Genomic DNA, 13,281 nt, shown 5'->3' with positions numbered 1-13,281 from the left:
TAAAAAGTAGTAAAAAGTACTTAAAGGAATGCTAATGAAATACTATCTTTATTTGACTCCTGTATTCATCCTCTCAGATTCTGACCCAAGTGGTTTATGTAGATGGATATATTGCCAATGGCCCAAATTCTTGTTTTACATCAAACAAACATAATTCCAGGTTTGTATTTTTAATGGGGGAACAAGTATCTCAGGGTCTTGTTCACAAGTGAGGGAAGGATGGAGAGAGAGCGTGGCCTGGAAATGCCTTGGAGGAAGTGTCTAGGGTGAGGGGCAGCTGGGAGTCTCTGCTTAGACTGCTGCTCCAATGACCCGGCCCCAGATAAGTGGAAGAAAGTGGATGGATAGATGGTGCATTTAACATGGTCAATGTGGCACAATATCGAATTTTAAGGAACCAATTTGAATCTAGGACAAAATAGTTTACCAGTCCAAACTTCCTTATAATTACAGCAGCATAATAGCACTGTAAACCAATATTTACATACCTCTCGTCTGTTTTCTCTTCCTCCTCCATCAGTCTTAGTTCCTCCTGCCTCTTCTCCTCCTCCTCTTTCTCCCTCTGTTTCTCCTCCTCCTCCCTTATCCTCCTCTCCTCCTCTTCTCTCCTCTGCCTCTCCTTCTCCATCCTTCTTCTCTCCTCCTCCTCCTCCTCCCGTCTCCTCCGCTCTTCTTCCTCTCTCCTCCTCTTCTCCTCCCTGAGCTGTTGGTAGAGCGAGCGTGCCCTTTGACCCCTGTGGTGCTTCTGGAGGATAATGGCGGCAGTTCGAATGCGCAGGAAGAGGCGTCTCCAAAAGTGGGCACGGTAGTTCTTCTGGATGGTGACGACGCTGGACCGGACCTTGTTATAATGTTTCCTGGAAAGAAAAAATAGATATATTGTTGTATTTAAACTTATTAGTTAATACACTGTTAATAAGTTGCATTTGAGAGTCAGTTTTACCACTGTCTGAAGTTATTACAGCAAAGTAATTGTAGGATAGGATGGGAATCACAATAATTAGGATTAAAGGAGGGAGGATTCAGGGATAAATCAAATTATTAGACATCCTGACCATGTTCCTAGTCTTCATATTGCATTGGATTAGGATTGTATTATCATGAAATACAGCAGAATAACAGATGTGTTCTGTTTCAGTTGGTAATTCTTAGGTAATTGCTATAACTACATGTCTAGTTACAATGCTATTTCCATTCTACCATGCTATTACTGTGCTGTAAAGTAAAAGTGCTACAGGATTGTACATTGTAAAGTGTGTTTGTAAAAGTGAGATACATGTTTGGATTACACAATTTACATATCGCTGTTACTGAGTTATCTCTAATGTAACATCAATGAAAAAGAGTATGACCAATTAAAACCAAGCCAAAGTTTAGACACTATATAAACTTTCTCATGAATTACAAATTACTGCTGTTTTAGTCAAAGTATGAGTTCACATGTTCACAACAAAATGAAGAAATTGGGACTAAACCCGGAACTAATCCTGGACTAGATCGGGGCTAAACCAGGACTAGAACGGGACCAAACCGGGACTACCATCAGAGCTAAAATGGTCTCAAACAAGGGTCCAATAAGAAGTCTGAACGCACCCAAACACCAGCATGATCCATTCAACCACACACATGTTGTAAAATCTTACTGAGAGGGAGAAACCAGGTCAAGCCATTTGGTGACTAATATTGTTTTCCATGTTTTCACCTAAATTCTAGGCGCCTTCTCCTTAGATCCCGACACGCTCCATTTCATATTATTTCAGACTTGTGCCCTATAGATCGTCTGCAGTGCGTTGAGTCCATGTGGGCGGTTGTGTTTAGCCCTGTGACTAAGCCCTGTCACCCACACACACATAAACACACGAGACTCTGTAGCAGACCACACACAATGCACCAGGTTCACGACCTTTAACCCTACCTGACCCCCGACCCCACCTGGCCCGGGCAGTAATCACTTTCAGCATAGATAGTGTTACATGTAATAACACAATGAGACCTGTGTCCGGGGGGGACTTCCCTTTATGTGTGGTTTTAGGATTAGGCGGAAAAGGCGTAGAATCCACAACTTGAACTCTGTCATCAGAATCATTGTACGGTCCCAACGGGGCTTTTTACGAGGACGCCGTTTGACCTCGAACGCAGCGGTGCACAGGTGGCGTGGCGATACATTACAGGCCAACAACAGACTGCCAGACATGATCAGAAAGACGACAAGTGAGAAGGGTGACTGTAGGGTGAAGGGAAGAAAATCTGAATGGAGCGTCCAGGACCTTTTACATTTGAGAGGCAACTGAAATATGAACCTCGACAATTTGGTCAACAGGTTTTACACATTATAAGAAACATGTAGATGGGTCATTTAAACTTAGCTAATATTACAGCGATTAATTAAGTTAACAGTATGTCTAGCCTTTCATGCTCAAATCTGTTGCTCTTGTGATATAAACAACACAGTAAACCCCAAAGTAACATTCAGTCAAAGAGCTCATGTATTAAAGAAAGATGAACATATCAGCTGATTTTCTGCTTTCTCCACAAAGTAGGTGACATTAAGAGTGGAACATGTGTTTTCCCCTTATACAATATACAGAAACCAAAATAATTGCCAATTGCAACTATTCAAACTGCAAGTTTTTATTAATTTTGCAGCTGTGTTTTCGTCCAAACAGGACTTCTATATCTCACAATTGTAAATGTGGCTCTGAATTTGTTTTTTCACTTTTTTTCTCACATATCACCATTAGATGCTATCTATGTTACTGCAGTCTGACAGTGTGCCAGATTTGGTTGGACAGAAAAAGACCAGGGAGCACAGGTGAGCCTGAACAAAGGCCAGGTGAGAGGAGGAGGAGGAAGGGGGGAACAGGTTTCACACCTGCCATCTACTTTGCCATTTCTGGTGTTCAACTTCCTCATTTGGGAATCAAACCCATAACCAAGTCTTAGTCAACTGGTTTACCTTGCTAAGTAATTAACAATACCATAAACAATATTGCCATTACTAAACAGCTCATACATATCAAATAACTTTGTCACTTATAATTGTATAACGCTAAAATAATGTAAGTTTTTTATTCTTCCTAACAGTTATCCAGGGTGAGAGACTGACACATTTTTGGGGTGTGACTTTTAGACATTTTAGCACCAAAAAGACACAAAACCTATTTTCATCAGTGGAGTTTGGACCTATGCCAGGAGAGATACAGCTTACAGTTGACACACCAGCAAGACCAGCGCCAACTCAGTACACAAAACAATTAATGATTACAATCTGTGCAAAACACCTTTACCCAATATGATATAAAATTCTTACACAGTTTTTAGTAACAACAGTAATTTAATATATTTGCGGGGCTAACATTCAAAAACATTGTAGTTAACTACTCAACTTTTGTGATAAGGCATCCTACCTGCCCCTCTCTAAACATCATTGCTCTGCCAGGAATGTTCCACAGTAGGCCATTAAACTGATCTGTCTGAGCATTTATTCAATTACAGGTGAAAAATCCTTGAAAACCATGCATTCTTGCGAGATCTCCACAAACCTGACCAACAATGTGGTCTCCATTAAGACATTTAAGTTTAATAGTATACCATGAAACATACCAAGCAAAGCTTTAACTTCTCCATGACGACATTCACTTACATTATTTATATAACAGACAACACAAAGATAACACTTATGGCAAAAAGAGAAATATGATCTTTTCTTGTACTTCCCAATAGAGGATTTAAATACAATAGAAGACAATGCAAACCCAAAGTAGGAAATACAACAGTAATTTTATAAGTATATAACCACTCACATATGTAAAAAGCCCTGTTTCAAGTATCAGTGCTACCTCTTTAACAGCATGTAGTTTGAACGCTGCTCGCGGCAGACTCAGCAGTCCAATCAGTCAGTATTGCATCCATTCCCGGGGCATACTGCAGACTAATCCATGCGACGCAAATGTGCTGACAACCGCAAAGGTACACACGTGTGCGGAGGAGGCATGACCGTGCACCAACCCAATCCAAAACAAACACTGCCAACTGTCACTGCCTCTCAACTCCCCCCACCTACCCCCTTTCTACCTCCCTCCTCTTCCCCCTTCCCTCCCCCCGCCCAGGTCCGGACCCCTCACCTTGCCACATAGCTGAGGATGTGGGCACGGATCACCATACCAGCCCCGCGCCGCACCTCCTCCCTCTCCTTCTCCAATGTCTGCTCCAGGACCTCTTTCAGAAAAACCTGCGAAAGAAGATGTTGTCAAACTTCTCGCAAAAAATGTTTAAAAAAAATCCAGTCTTCAAAGTTGACACCTATTTGTGGTTATGCTAAAAGGATAGCAGGAGTGATAATACTGCAGAGAATCATTGCCACTAACAGTGCAGCTGCTTCCCTGCTACCGCTGCATTGGGAGCAGGACTGACGTGCACAGGCAGAAAGGCAAGAGAAGAGAGGAGAGAGGGAGAGGGAGAGAGAGGAGGGAGGGGAGGGATGGAGAGATGAGGGGGAGGGATGGTGGCAGGCGTCCAGATACAAGACCACACCCATTGTGTTCTTACAAGGGGAGAGAGAACTTTGTTAACTCTTTCCTGACTCCTGAAAAGTTGTCTAATTTTACACAATGAAAGAATACTTATTAACAGCAGTAGTGAAACTTAGTAATACACTTGCAAATGTCAAAAAAATGAGTCGATACTATGATATTAGTTATTGTCATGGTGGATAAAGCAAGAGTGAAAGCTCATAGTTTAGTAGTAACTTTTTGTTCATATTGCGTCATTTTGCTGTATGATACGGTTGTAATGTTTGCTGTATGTGTGAAATGCAAGAAATAAGAACTAAGAAAGTCTCCGAAAATGTACTTCATAGGTGACAAGTATGCAGCTTTTTTTACAATGTGAGTCTCATGAAAGTAGGCAGAGTATAATTATATTCTACCATACCAATAGCAGTGATTTCTGCTGTGATGTAATATTATGACAAGAGCGATCAATGCTGACACCAATAAGTTTTGTGTTAAAATACATTGAAACTCCTCAACTATAAAGAGGCTATCATTATCTTTGCTTCCTTCTAAGTATTGATATTCTAATCAATACTTTTTGATACCTCCTTCAGTAAGCACATGTCAATAGTCAGGCATTGCTCCTCCCATCACTAGAGACAATCACCGGGCACATGTTTCATCATTAACAAACACTTCTAGTTTTTTGTTATTTTTGGAACAACTTTATACAACCTACAATGAAATAAACACTAAAGCCTAAATGCTGCACTATCCATTGTGCTGACGAACCTTGTGATCTCAAATCAAACAATATGAAATCATTTGTTTTGCTCTACATTTGCAAGTCATTTTCTCCTATAGATTCATTTAACCATCACATGTTGGACACTTTTTCTTGTGGTGAGTTCATTGCCTCATTTCTGTGTTAACTGCGATTCATTCATCATCGCACATATTGCAGACATATGAACATTCCCAAACACATCTGCCAACTCTAAGCCATAAAAATATGTCACCCGGGCATTAATGAGTGTGTATTAAGGAACATAATCAGATTTGGTCGTTAGCGGAGCTTGGGGAGGTGTTAGCAGAGCTCCATGTGTGAGCGAATCCGGGCTTATGTGCTAAAAATGCTAATGCTCAGGCCTTTGGTGGATCAACTGTTTTGTTGGGTTGGCCTTGGGTTGGATGTGCACCCCAGATGTTAGCACTAATCAAAGGCGCCTGCAGCTGCAGAATACGAGCCTGTGAGAAGAGGAAGCACCCCCTCGTCCGTATCCTTCCGCCGTCTGTAGAAAACAAAGTGCTCTCAAACGGTGGCGATCAGGAGCACAGCGTCACCACGTCCTAATTCGGGCAACTCACTTCCTCCACACACAATTACATTTGTAATATAGGAGAATTGTGTGTATCAGACCCCCGTCCCATAAGTTGAAATAGGTTTTAGACCTGTACCCAAAAGGAATCAATAGGAACCCGTAAAAATTGAATTAACTCGTCAGAACATTTTAAAATTTATGGATTTCAATTTACTACAAGTTATAACAACAATAATGAAAAGTATTTATAAGTATTTTCGCTTTATTTTTTTGTGTATTTAGATTTCTGTTATAGTATCGTAAGCATATAGTAGTGGCAATAATAGTGGCTTTAGTTTCATTTGAGTAGTGATGTTAGTAATAATAATAGTGGTAGTAGTAGTAGTAGTAGTGGTAATAGTAGTAGTCTTCGTAGTTGAAGTTGTAGTTCAGATAATGGTCAATGTAGCTATTGTAGTTATCGTAGTAGATGTATACTAGCTGTAGCAGTAGTAGGAGTACTAGTAGTAGTATTAGTGGTAGTAGTTGTAATTGAACTTGTAGTAATTCAAATACCAGTAATAGTCATAGTAGTAGTTGTAATAGTAATAGAAGTAATAGTAGTAGTAGTAGTAGTAGTAGTAGTAGTAGTGGTGGTAGAAGTACTGAGAGTAGTAGAGGTAGTAGTTATAAAAGTAGTTAGCTGTAGTAGTAGTCCCAGCTGTCTCAGTAGAAATAGGATTGGGCATCAAAATATCTAATGTTAAAAATGGTTTAAAAGTACTATTTAAGTTAACACCACTTTTTGTTGAGTAAAGACGCTGAATCCATATTTTCCTGTGCAGCAGTGATTCTGTGAGGGAGACTAGGAAACTGAATGTGTTTGGGCATGTGAGCTAGCGGTTAGTGGCCGGGCATATAGGAACGTGTGTTTCAAATCAAACATTTGAGCTCTTCATATATTCTCCAAGTCAGCATGACCCAGTGTGGATATTACAGCGTTCAAAAATCCAACAGGAACCAACAAATTTGAGACGTCTCGGCAATTTTACAGCCATGATGGAACCGCAGCTGAGAGCAGGAAGTGCTGGTGGGACAAATGTGGATTTAACTGATTGAAAGAAACCCCCGTAAAAGTGCTGTTTTTACATGTTTTCTGTCTCAGCACAGTCAGGAGTGGAGACTAACTGCACCGTTTTATAAGTCCTTTGCTCATTTCAACAAACAAGACAATCCGCTTTTTCAAATCTGTACATTACATTATATTTGATACAGTAGTGAAATAGTGAAATTTGAACAAATGGAAAAGTTTAAACAGTAGTAGGTGTAATAGTTGTAGGCACTGAAATAATACAAGCAGTAATGGAATTTGAAGTTGTTGTAATGTTATACAGTAGATTACAACTTTGTCATGGTCAGGAGTGGAGATTAACTACACAAGTCTTTTGAACAAACAAGATAGTGTACTTAAAATAATTAATTAATTAATACATTTTTTTAGGTATGGCAGTAATAAGAGCAGTAATAGCATTAGTATAAGTAGTTATGATAATAGTTGATGGCTTAGTTCATGTATATATTACTTGTGGTGCTAGCTATAGTAGAAAGTAGTCTAAATTTCAGTAAAGTTGTAATGTTATATAGCTCTCTCCATCGTCTGCACTGCATGAAGAAGTAAAGAGTTTGGTGCTTAAGAATCCAGGCCAAATAAGCCATTAAAAGTTAATGATTGAAGAAGAAGGCAGTGAAAGACAGATTGCTATTTAGTGTGGCAGTTGATCATTATTGAAAAGACAAGTAATAGGAGCAGTGGAGAATACTGTAGGTTATTTTAGTGTTATCTGTCCCTCATCGGCTCATTGTTTTCACTAGACTAAAGCTGGCTCATGCTTACAGTAATTCCTTGTAATGGGCTACGGTTACAGTAAGAGGGTCTTTGGTGGTGACAAAGTTTAGGAGAAACAGTGTAACTTTGTGGCTGGCTGACCACAACCCAAAAAAATAAAACGAAATCTTTCAGATGTGAGTCATGGATGGGTCTTTCCAAAGTGGCCCAACAACATGTAATAGTTAACAGTTTGTGACATTTTGCTTTATATATGATTTTAACATATGGACAGTAGAATAACAGTCCCTAAAATAGTAGACACAGCAGATGAAGTGTCTGTATAAATCCAAAGTGACACAAAACAGGCCAGTAAGAAAAGTACATTTTCGGTTTTGGTTTGAAGCCTAAGGACATCAGTTGGGTCAACCATTGCATTCCTGTAAAGAAATACTTTTTAAAGCATTGGCTCTTCAAAAGTTGCAGTTCCTTCATTGCAAGAAACATATATTTCCACCGACACATATTCTTGTAAAATAAAGGATATATGGTCAGAAATACTCAATTGTACAGATTTATAGGGATGCACAGTCCAGCTTTTTCAGTTCCGATACTGTATCAGAACTATAACTTAAAGTATCAGCCAATACCTGATATTTAGGTCGGCACAGAAAATGGCATTTCCTTAAAACACAGTTAATTTATTACACAAGAGATCCAATTGTGTTATGTAACTGTTATTTATCCTTCAAATAGCTATTGAATAGCTTTGTTTAAATAAAAGTTCAAACATTATGAGACGTTCTAGACCAAAATCAGCCCGTATGTTGTCTTATTCTTCGCTTTGTAAAGTGTTTAACACATTATCAGTGACATCCACCCGCAGCTCCCTGTCCGCCTGATCTGTCAGGATTTAGTGATTTTAGCATGACTTGGCAAAAACCTCATAGACATTACATTATGCTGGAAATGGTCACACTGACTGTTCCTCTTATTGGAACTAGTCTACTGTCTGGGCTACTGCTGTGCCCAGAGACAGTTAAAGGCCCAACCAAGATATCGGCTTAACCAATATCATGAAACTGATAGGTGATCCAGCAGGTATTTTGTTGTTTGTTTTGATTGGTCTTAATGCCAATACTAGCTTGACAAGAAGATATTTCAGATCAATTTTTTGTTAGGACACTCATTGCACTATACCATAAGTGTTTCATAATAAAAATATACATATTGTTGAAAATTGCACTGTTATGCTTCTAGTTCAAAGTATCTTTTTAAATATATTTTTTACCTTAGACTTCCCAAGCTGAAACTCCTTCTTGGTTGGATCATGCAGGCTGAGAATCTCTAAACAGCACTGCCTCTCATCACTGGGGACGGCTTTATTCTTCAGAATCATCTTGTACCTGTCAAACACAAACACAGTTCTTATTTTTGCCCACCATTTTGGATGCAAGCTCTCTTTGGGGCCTACAAAGGTTGCTAAGTGAGTGAAGTGACCTAGTAACCCCCGTGTTTTTGTCCTGATGTTTGAATTCTCTTTTCAGTCAGGAAAACGAAGCTGAAAAGAAGCTCCAGAGCTTTCCTTCCGAATGTTTTGGATGCACAGGACGTACTGGACATTCCATTACAAAGAGAAGCGAACAAATGGAATCCACAATACACAAAGTACTTGACCTGTCCCAAGAACGCTGTGACATAACAGGCAGTCTGAAGGATCATTATGATCCATTAACAGGATATTTTTATTGATTGGTGTGGCTAGTCAACAATGACTCAAGATTGAAACATGGGTATTCCAGTTTGTTTGTATGTTATCAAAACACTGCAAAGACGTGCATGTATGGATGATTTTCTGAAGAGCAAGAGTCATTCATTAACATACAGGAATTGTATTAAGTAATATAACATCATTTGTATATTATTCGTATTCCAAAACTCTGTAGTATAAATATGCTGGTTCATGTGACGCCATAACATTTTAAACTGCTCATAGTTTAAACCTGAGCTGGAGGACAGGTCAAAATTCTCTAATGGCATTTACAGTTTAAAGTGCATTTGACAGATTCATATATTTTTCTAATTATGACTTAGTCTGGTGGGATAGTAGCTGTGGTAAATATTCATCATAATTTTGCATCAGTTAAGTGGGAGTTTGAGAAGAAAAGTAGTTGGAAAGTTGGAAATTACAGGATGTTGTGCTGATGAGCTAAAACAGAATCCCACTATGTTGACTGATCATCACTTCCATCCAAAATGTAGGGACAATTTATTCAGAAGGAATAATAAAATAAATGTGCTGTCATTTTTTTTTTTTTTATTATTTGTGAAACTGTATTATTTAGATTGGCCCTTGTCAAAATGCAGTATTTCATATCTGCTGACCATATCCAAGGAAGTCAAATTTTAAACTTCACCAAAATTATAAAACTAGAAAAGACTAGATTATTAAGGTCTTAAACATAATGATGTGAATTATGTTTTAGAGAAATTGAAAATCTAACTACCGGTAGTCATATTCACTCTAACGGTCAGACTGCAGATTTGTTGATTTGGTTTATGGTTAATATCTCTGTAATAACTCCACATGAAACAAAAACTATCACAATGTTTTCACAGTCAGTATAATAATAGTTTCAGAAAGTGGTGCCATTATTCAACCCCAAAGATGAGATTGTTTTCAACTGAATGTACTGTACACAATTAGATGAATATGGCGGGTTTGTGGAGCGAGTCCCAAACAAATAATAAGGTTTAACAGTTTTGGATCATTAGTTTTGATATGTCTTTCAAAAACATGGATTCTCCCATTGAATGATATAGAGCTGTTAAGTGTTGATGTCACTTCCAGGTCCAACCAGAAACTTTACAGCTGATTTTCTTATTCATTAAACAAGAGACAGTTACCTTTCAAAAAGACGTTTAACCATAAATTGTATCAAACATGTAAATAATAATACTCTATCATAACATAGGATTACCAGTGTGTATATTTCACTAACTGCCGGTCACTGCTAACGCTAACTTAGCATAGCCTATCTTCTTTACACTTTTAGTCACAGTTATAAACATAGATCCATGCTTTTAACCTTGTTGGCTTTAAACGACTGTAATCTCTTTTTAATGTAACGTGTCTTGGCACTAGAAAAAGAGGAAATTGTAAATGTGTGCATTGGTTTCCATCAGCTGATAGACCCAGAAGTGACATCGTAATTATCAACTCTTAAGTCCCCTGGTTTCCATATGAAATTATGACATAATCAAATGTTCACTCATGTGTATGTGATTTTTGAATTGTGCTGACCGGCTGCTGAAGTCCGTAAAAGTCCTCCTCACAGGGAACCCAGCCCTCCGTATCTTCACCGTCTCCAGCATCCCAGAGTACCTCAGCTGGTTTAGCACCACGTCTGGGTCAAACTGATTGGGTTTCTGCAGGAAAGAAAGCCGCATTAGAACAAGTACTATGAATCACCTAAACTCAACCCCGAGAGGCACGCTGTCTGCAGAGGGGAGGCCCACATGTAGCCTGCAGGTCTCCGAGTTCACAGCCCATAGAAATGATGGTTCAGCTGAGCGATCACTTTACACCTACACCCAAAACACATGGCACTGGGGGAAACATGAAGACTGTTGTGCAAGAGGCGCCTTTCACTCTTAATCACTGCTATTGTCCACACCTCCTGCACCTTGTCACTCACTGCAGAGCTAGTCCAAATCTGGGCTCCAATAACAGCAAACATAATAATTCAATCTAGTCCTTCAACAGGTAATAAAGCTGCTGCTAGTCAGAAAAGTGCAGATGTGGCGCATTCAAAATGTGTTTATTTAAGTTTCACAATGATGAAAAATAAGGAACATCAATTTAACTTTTTTTTTAATATATATATATTATATCTTTTGAATTGCAAAAAGTAATGAAAACATTGCCTATCCATGGGTTTCAAAGTAATGAGAAATTAGGGCAGTTTCCATAGTAATAAAAGTTTTAAAAGTAAATATTCTATCATTTGAATTTGTTCACTTCACTTTCCTCAAGCAAGTAATTTAAGTGTATAAATATAAAATATCCAACCAATCTACATTATGAGCCACTTTTACCCTAACGTAACAACATATACTTACATTGCTCTACTTTTGGGACCAAGATAAGCCTTAATCTGAACTTCAACATACCACTTAGTGCTTTAATTACGATCTCATTCTACCTTGCACCCAAACATGTAGAGCATGTGTCACCATTAGCCTAACCACACCTGACCCTCTCTCCTCCCTCCACCAAGAATGTGTGTGTGGGATTGGGATAAATATATTGCGCAGTAAGACTGTTTGCATGGGAGCAATCATGTCGAGGGATTGTGCCCGCAGTCCTGTCATTCTGAGGGATTAGCGGGGCAGAGCTTGTTCCATTTGAACCCTCCGAGGCCAGGTGAAAAAACGGTGCCCAGTGCCAACAGACAGTGCCAGCCAAGAGAGAGGTTTCCAGGGAGAGAGTACAGAAGTATGGCAGGACAGGAGGATAATTTGATTCAGACACAGTTGCGATGGGCTTAAAGAGACATAGTCAAACATTTTCAGTTTAAATGTAAGGACAACTAACTTTGGAGTCTGATTTACCACTTTGAGAATTAGGGCTATTTTTATTTGTCTGTTTTGTTACTTGGAAACCATTTTAGCCAAGACATGAGTTCTGCACTTACAAAAGTTGAAATGTGATCTGTATCCTACGGCAACGTAGAACTGACAAACGTGGTTTCAACATTTTTACGAGAAAGTATTAAGTTAACATTTTTTCATTAAAACGTAATCATTATTGGTTTTAACGACTTCAGTCTCACATTTTAATTACATCAGTTTCGTGTTTTAACGTGAAAATATGAAGCTCATATCCAATGCAATGACTAGGCACAAGTTACTTTAGGCAGGTCTGAGTGCGCAATCTGCATGACCTGTAGCAATGAGCAGGGGAAGATTGAGCCAAGCACCTTAGTCAGTCATTGGTGGCAGCAATCATATACAGTTGAAACTTAAAGGGTCATCTGTGTGCATATCTATGTTTACCCCACATTGCTGTGTTGGGCGCAGTCAGAAGCATGCCTGTGTACCTGGACACTCTGGTCTCACTTGCTTCATGACGTCTATTACTCTGATTTATATTTTGGGCTTCAATAAAAAGCTGGTCCCCAAATAATTTTCTGTGTAGATCCCAAGCTGCAGTTTATAGCCACTGATTCCCTCACAGCTTCTTTGCTCGTGCCACCAAGCCTTTACCCGCACACGTGTGTGTACTTTGCTCGAGCCTAAAAGCAGCATGTTTCTGATATGCAGGGTTGGAGCAGTGTGGGTTCCACAAACGTCCAGCTCCCTGTTTTGCGGAGGGTACGTTTGCCCAGCACACCTGAACAAGGAGCGAGCAGCCACAGTGCCCACACACAAACTTGGGATCTTTGAGAAGAAGGGACATGGCTAAACTGAATAATCAGTCTGGACACAGCTACAGGCCCTTTTTGGTGCGGTGGCCTCTTATGATCACATCTGACAGATGTCATGCCTGAACAAACATCTCCATGCAGGTGAAGGCACGCACGCTCTTGGGAAACAAGAGGAAGCCCGCAGGGAATCATGTGGCAGTATGGGACTTGAGGTCGGAGTCTCCAGGCGCTCT

General features: G+C 39.4%; 1 protein-coding gene across 1 annotated transcript in view; it reads right to left on the bottom strand.

Annotated features, from left to right (window-relative positions):
• myo10l3 (myosin X, like 3) overlaps positions 1-13,281 on the bottom strand; it is a 65,437-nt gene that overhangs the window by 12,438 nt on the left and 39,718 nt on the right. The window contains exons 20-23 of the mRNA XM_033986840.2: positions 10,924-11,048; positions 8,911-9,025; positions 4,125-4,231; positions 489-857 (exon numbers count right to left, since the gene is read on the bottom strand). Of these exons, the coding sequence (XP_033842731.1) occupies positions 489-857; positions 4,125-4,231; positions 8,911-9,025; positions 10,924-11,048 (716 nt within the window). The remainder of the gene's footprint in view (positions 1-488; positions 858-4,124; positions 4,232-8,910; positions 9,026-10,923; positions 11,049-13,281) is intronic.

The sequence above is a fragment of the Periophthalmus magnuspinnatus genome, chromosome 21 (genome assembly GCF_009829125.3).
Source record: "Periophthalmus magnuspinnatus isolate fPerMag1 chromosome 21, fPerMag1.2.pri, whole genome shotgun sequence".
NCBI lineage: Eukaryota > Metazoa > Chordata > Actinopteri > Gobiiformes > Gobiidae > Periophthalmus > Periophthalmus magnuspinnatus.
This window is presented reverse-complemented; position numbering and strand designations above follow the sequence as displayed.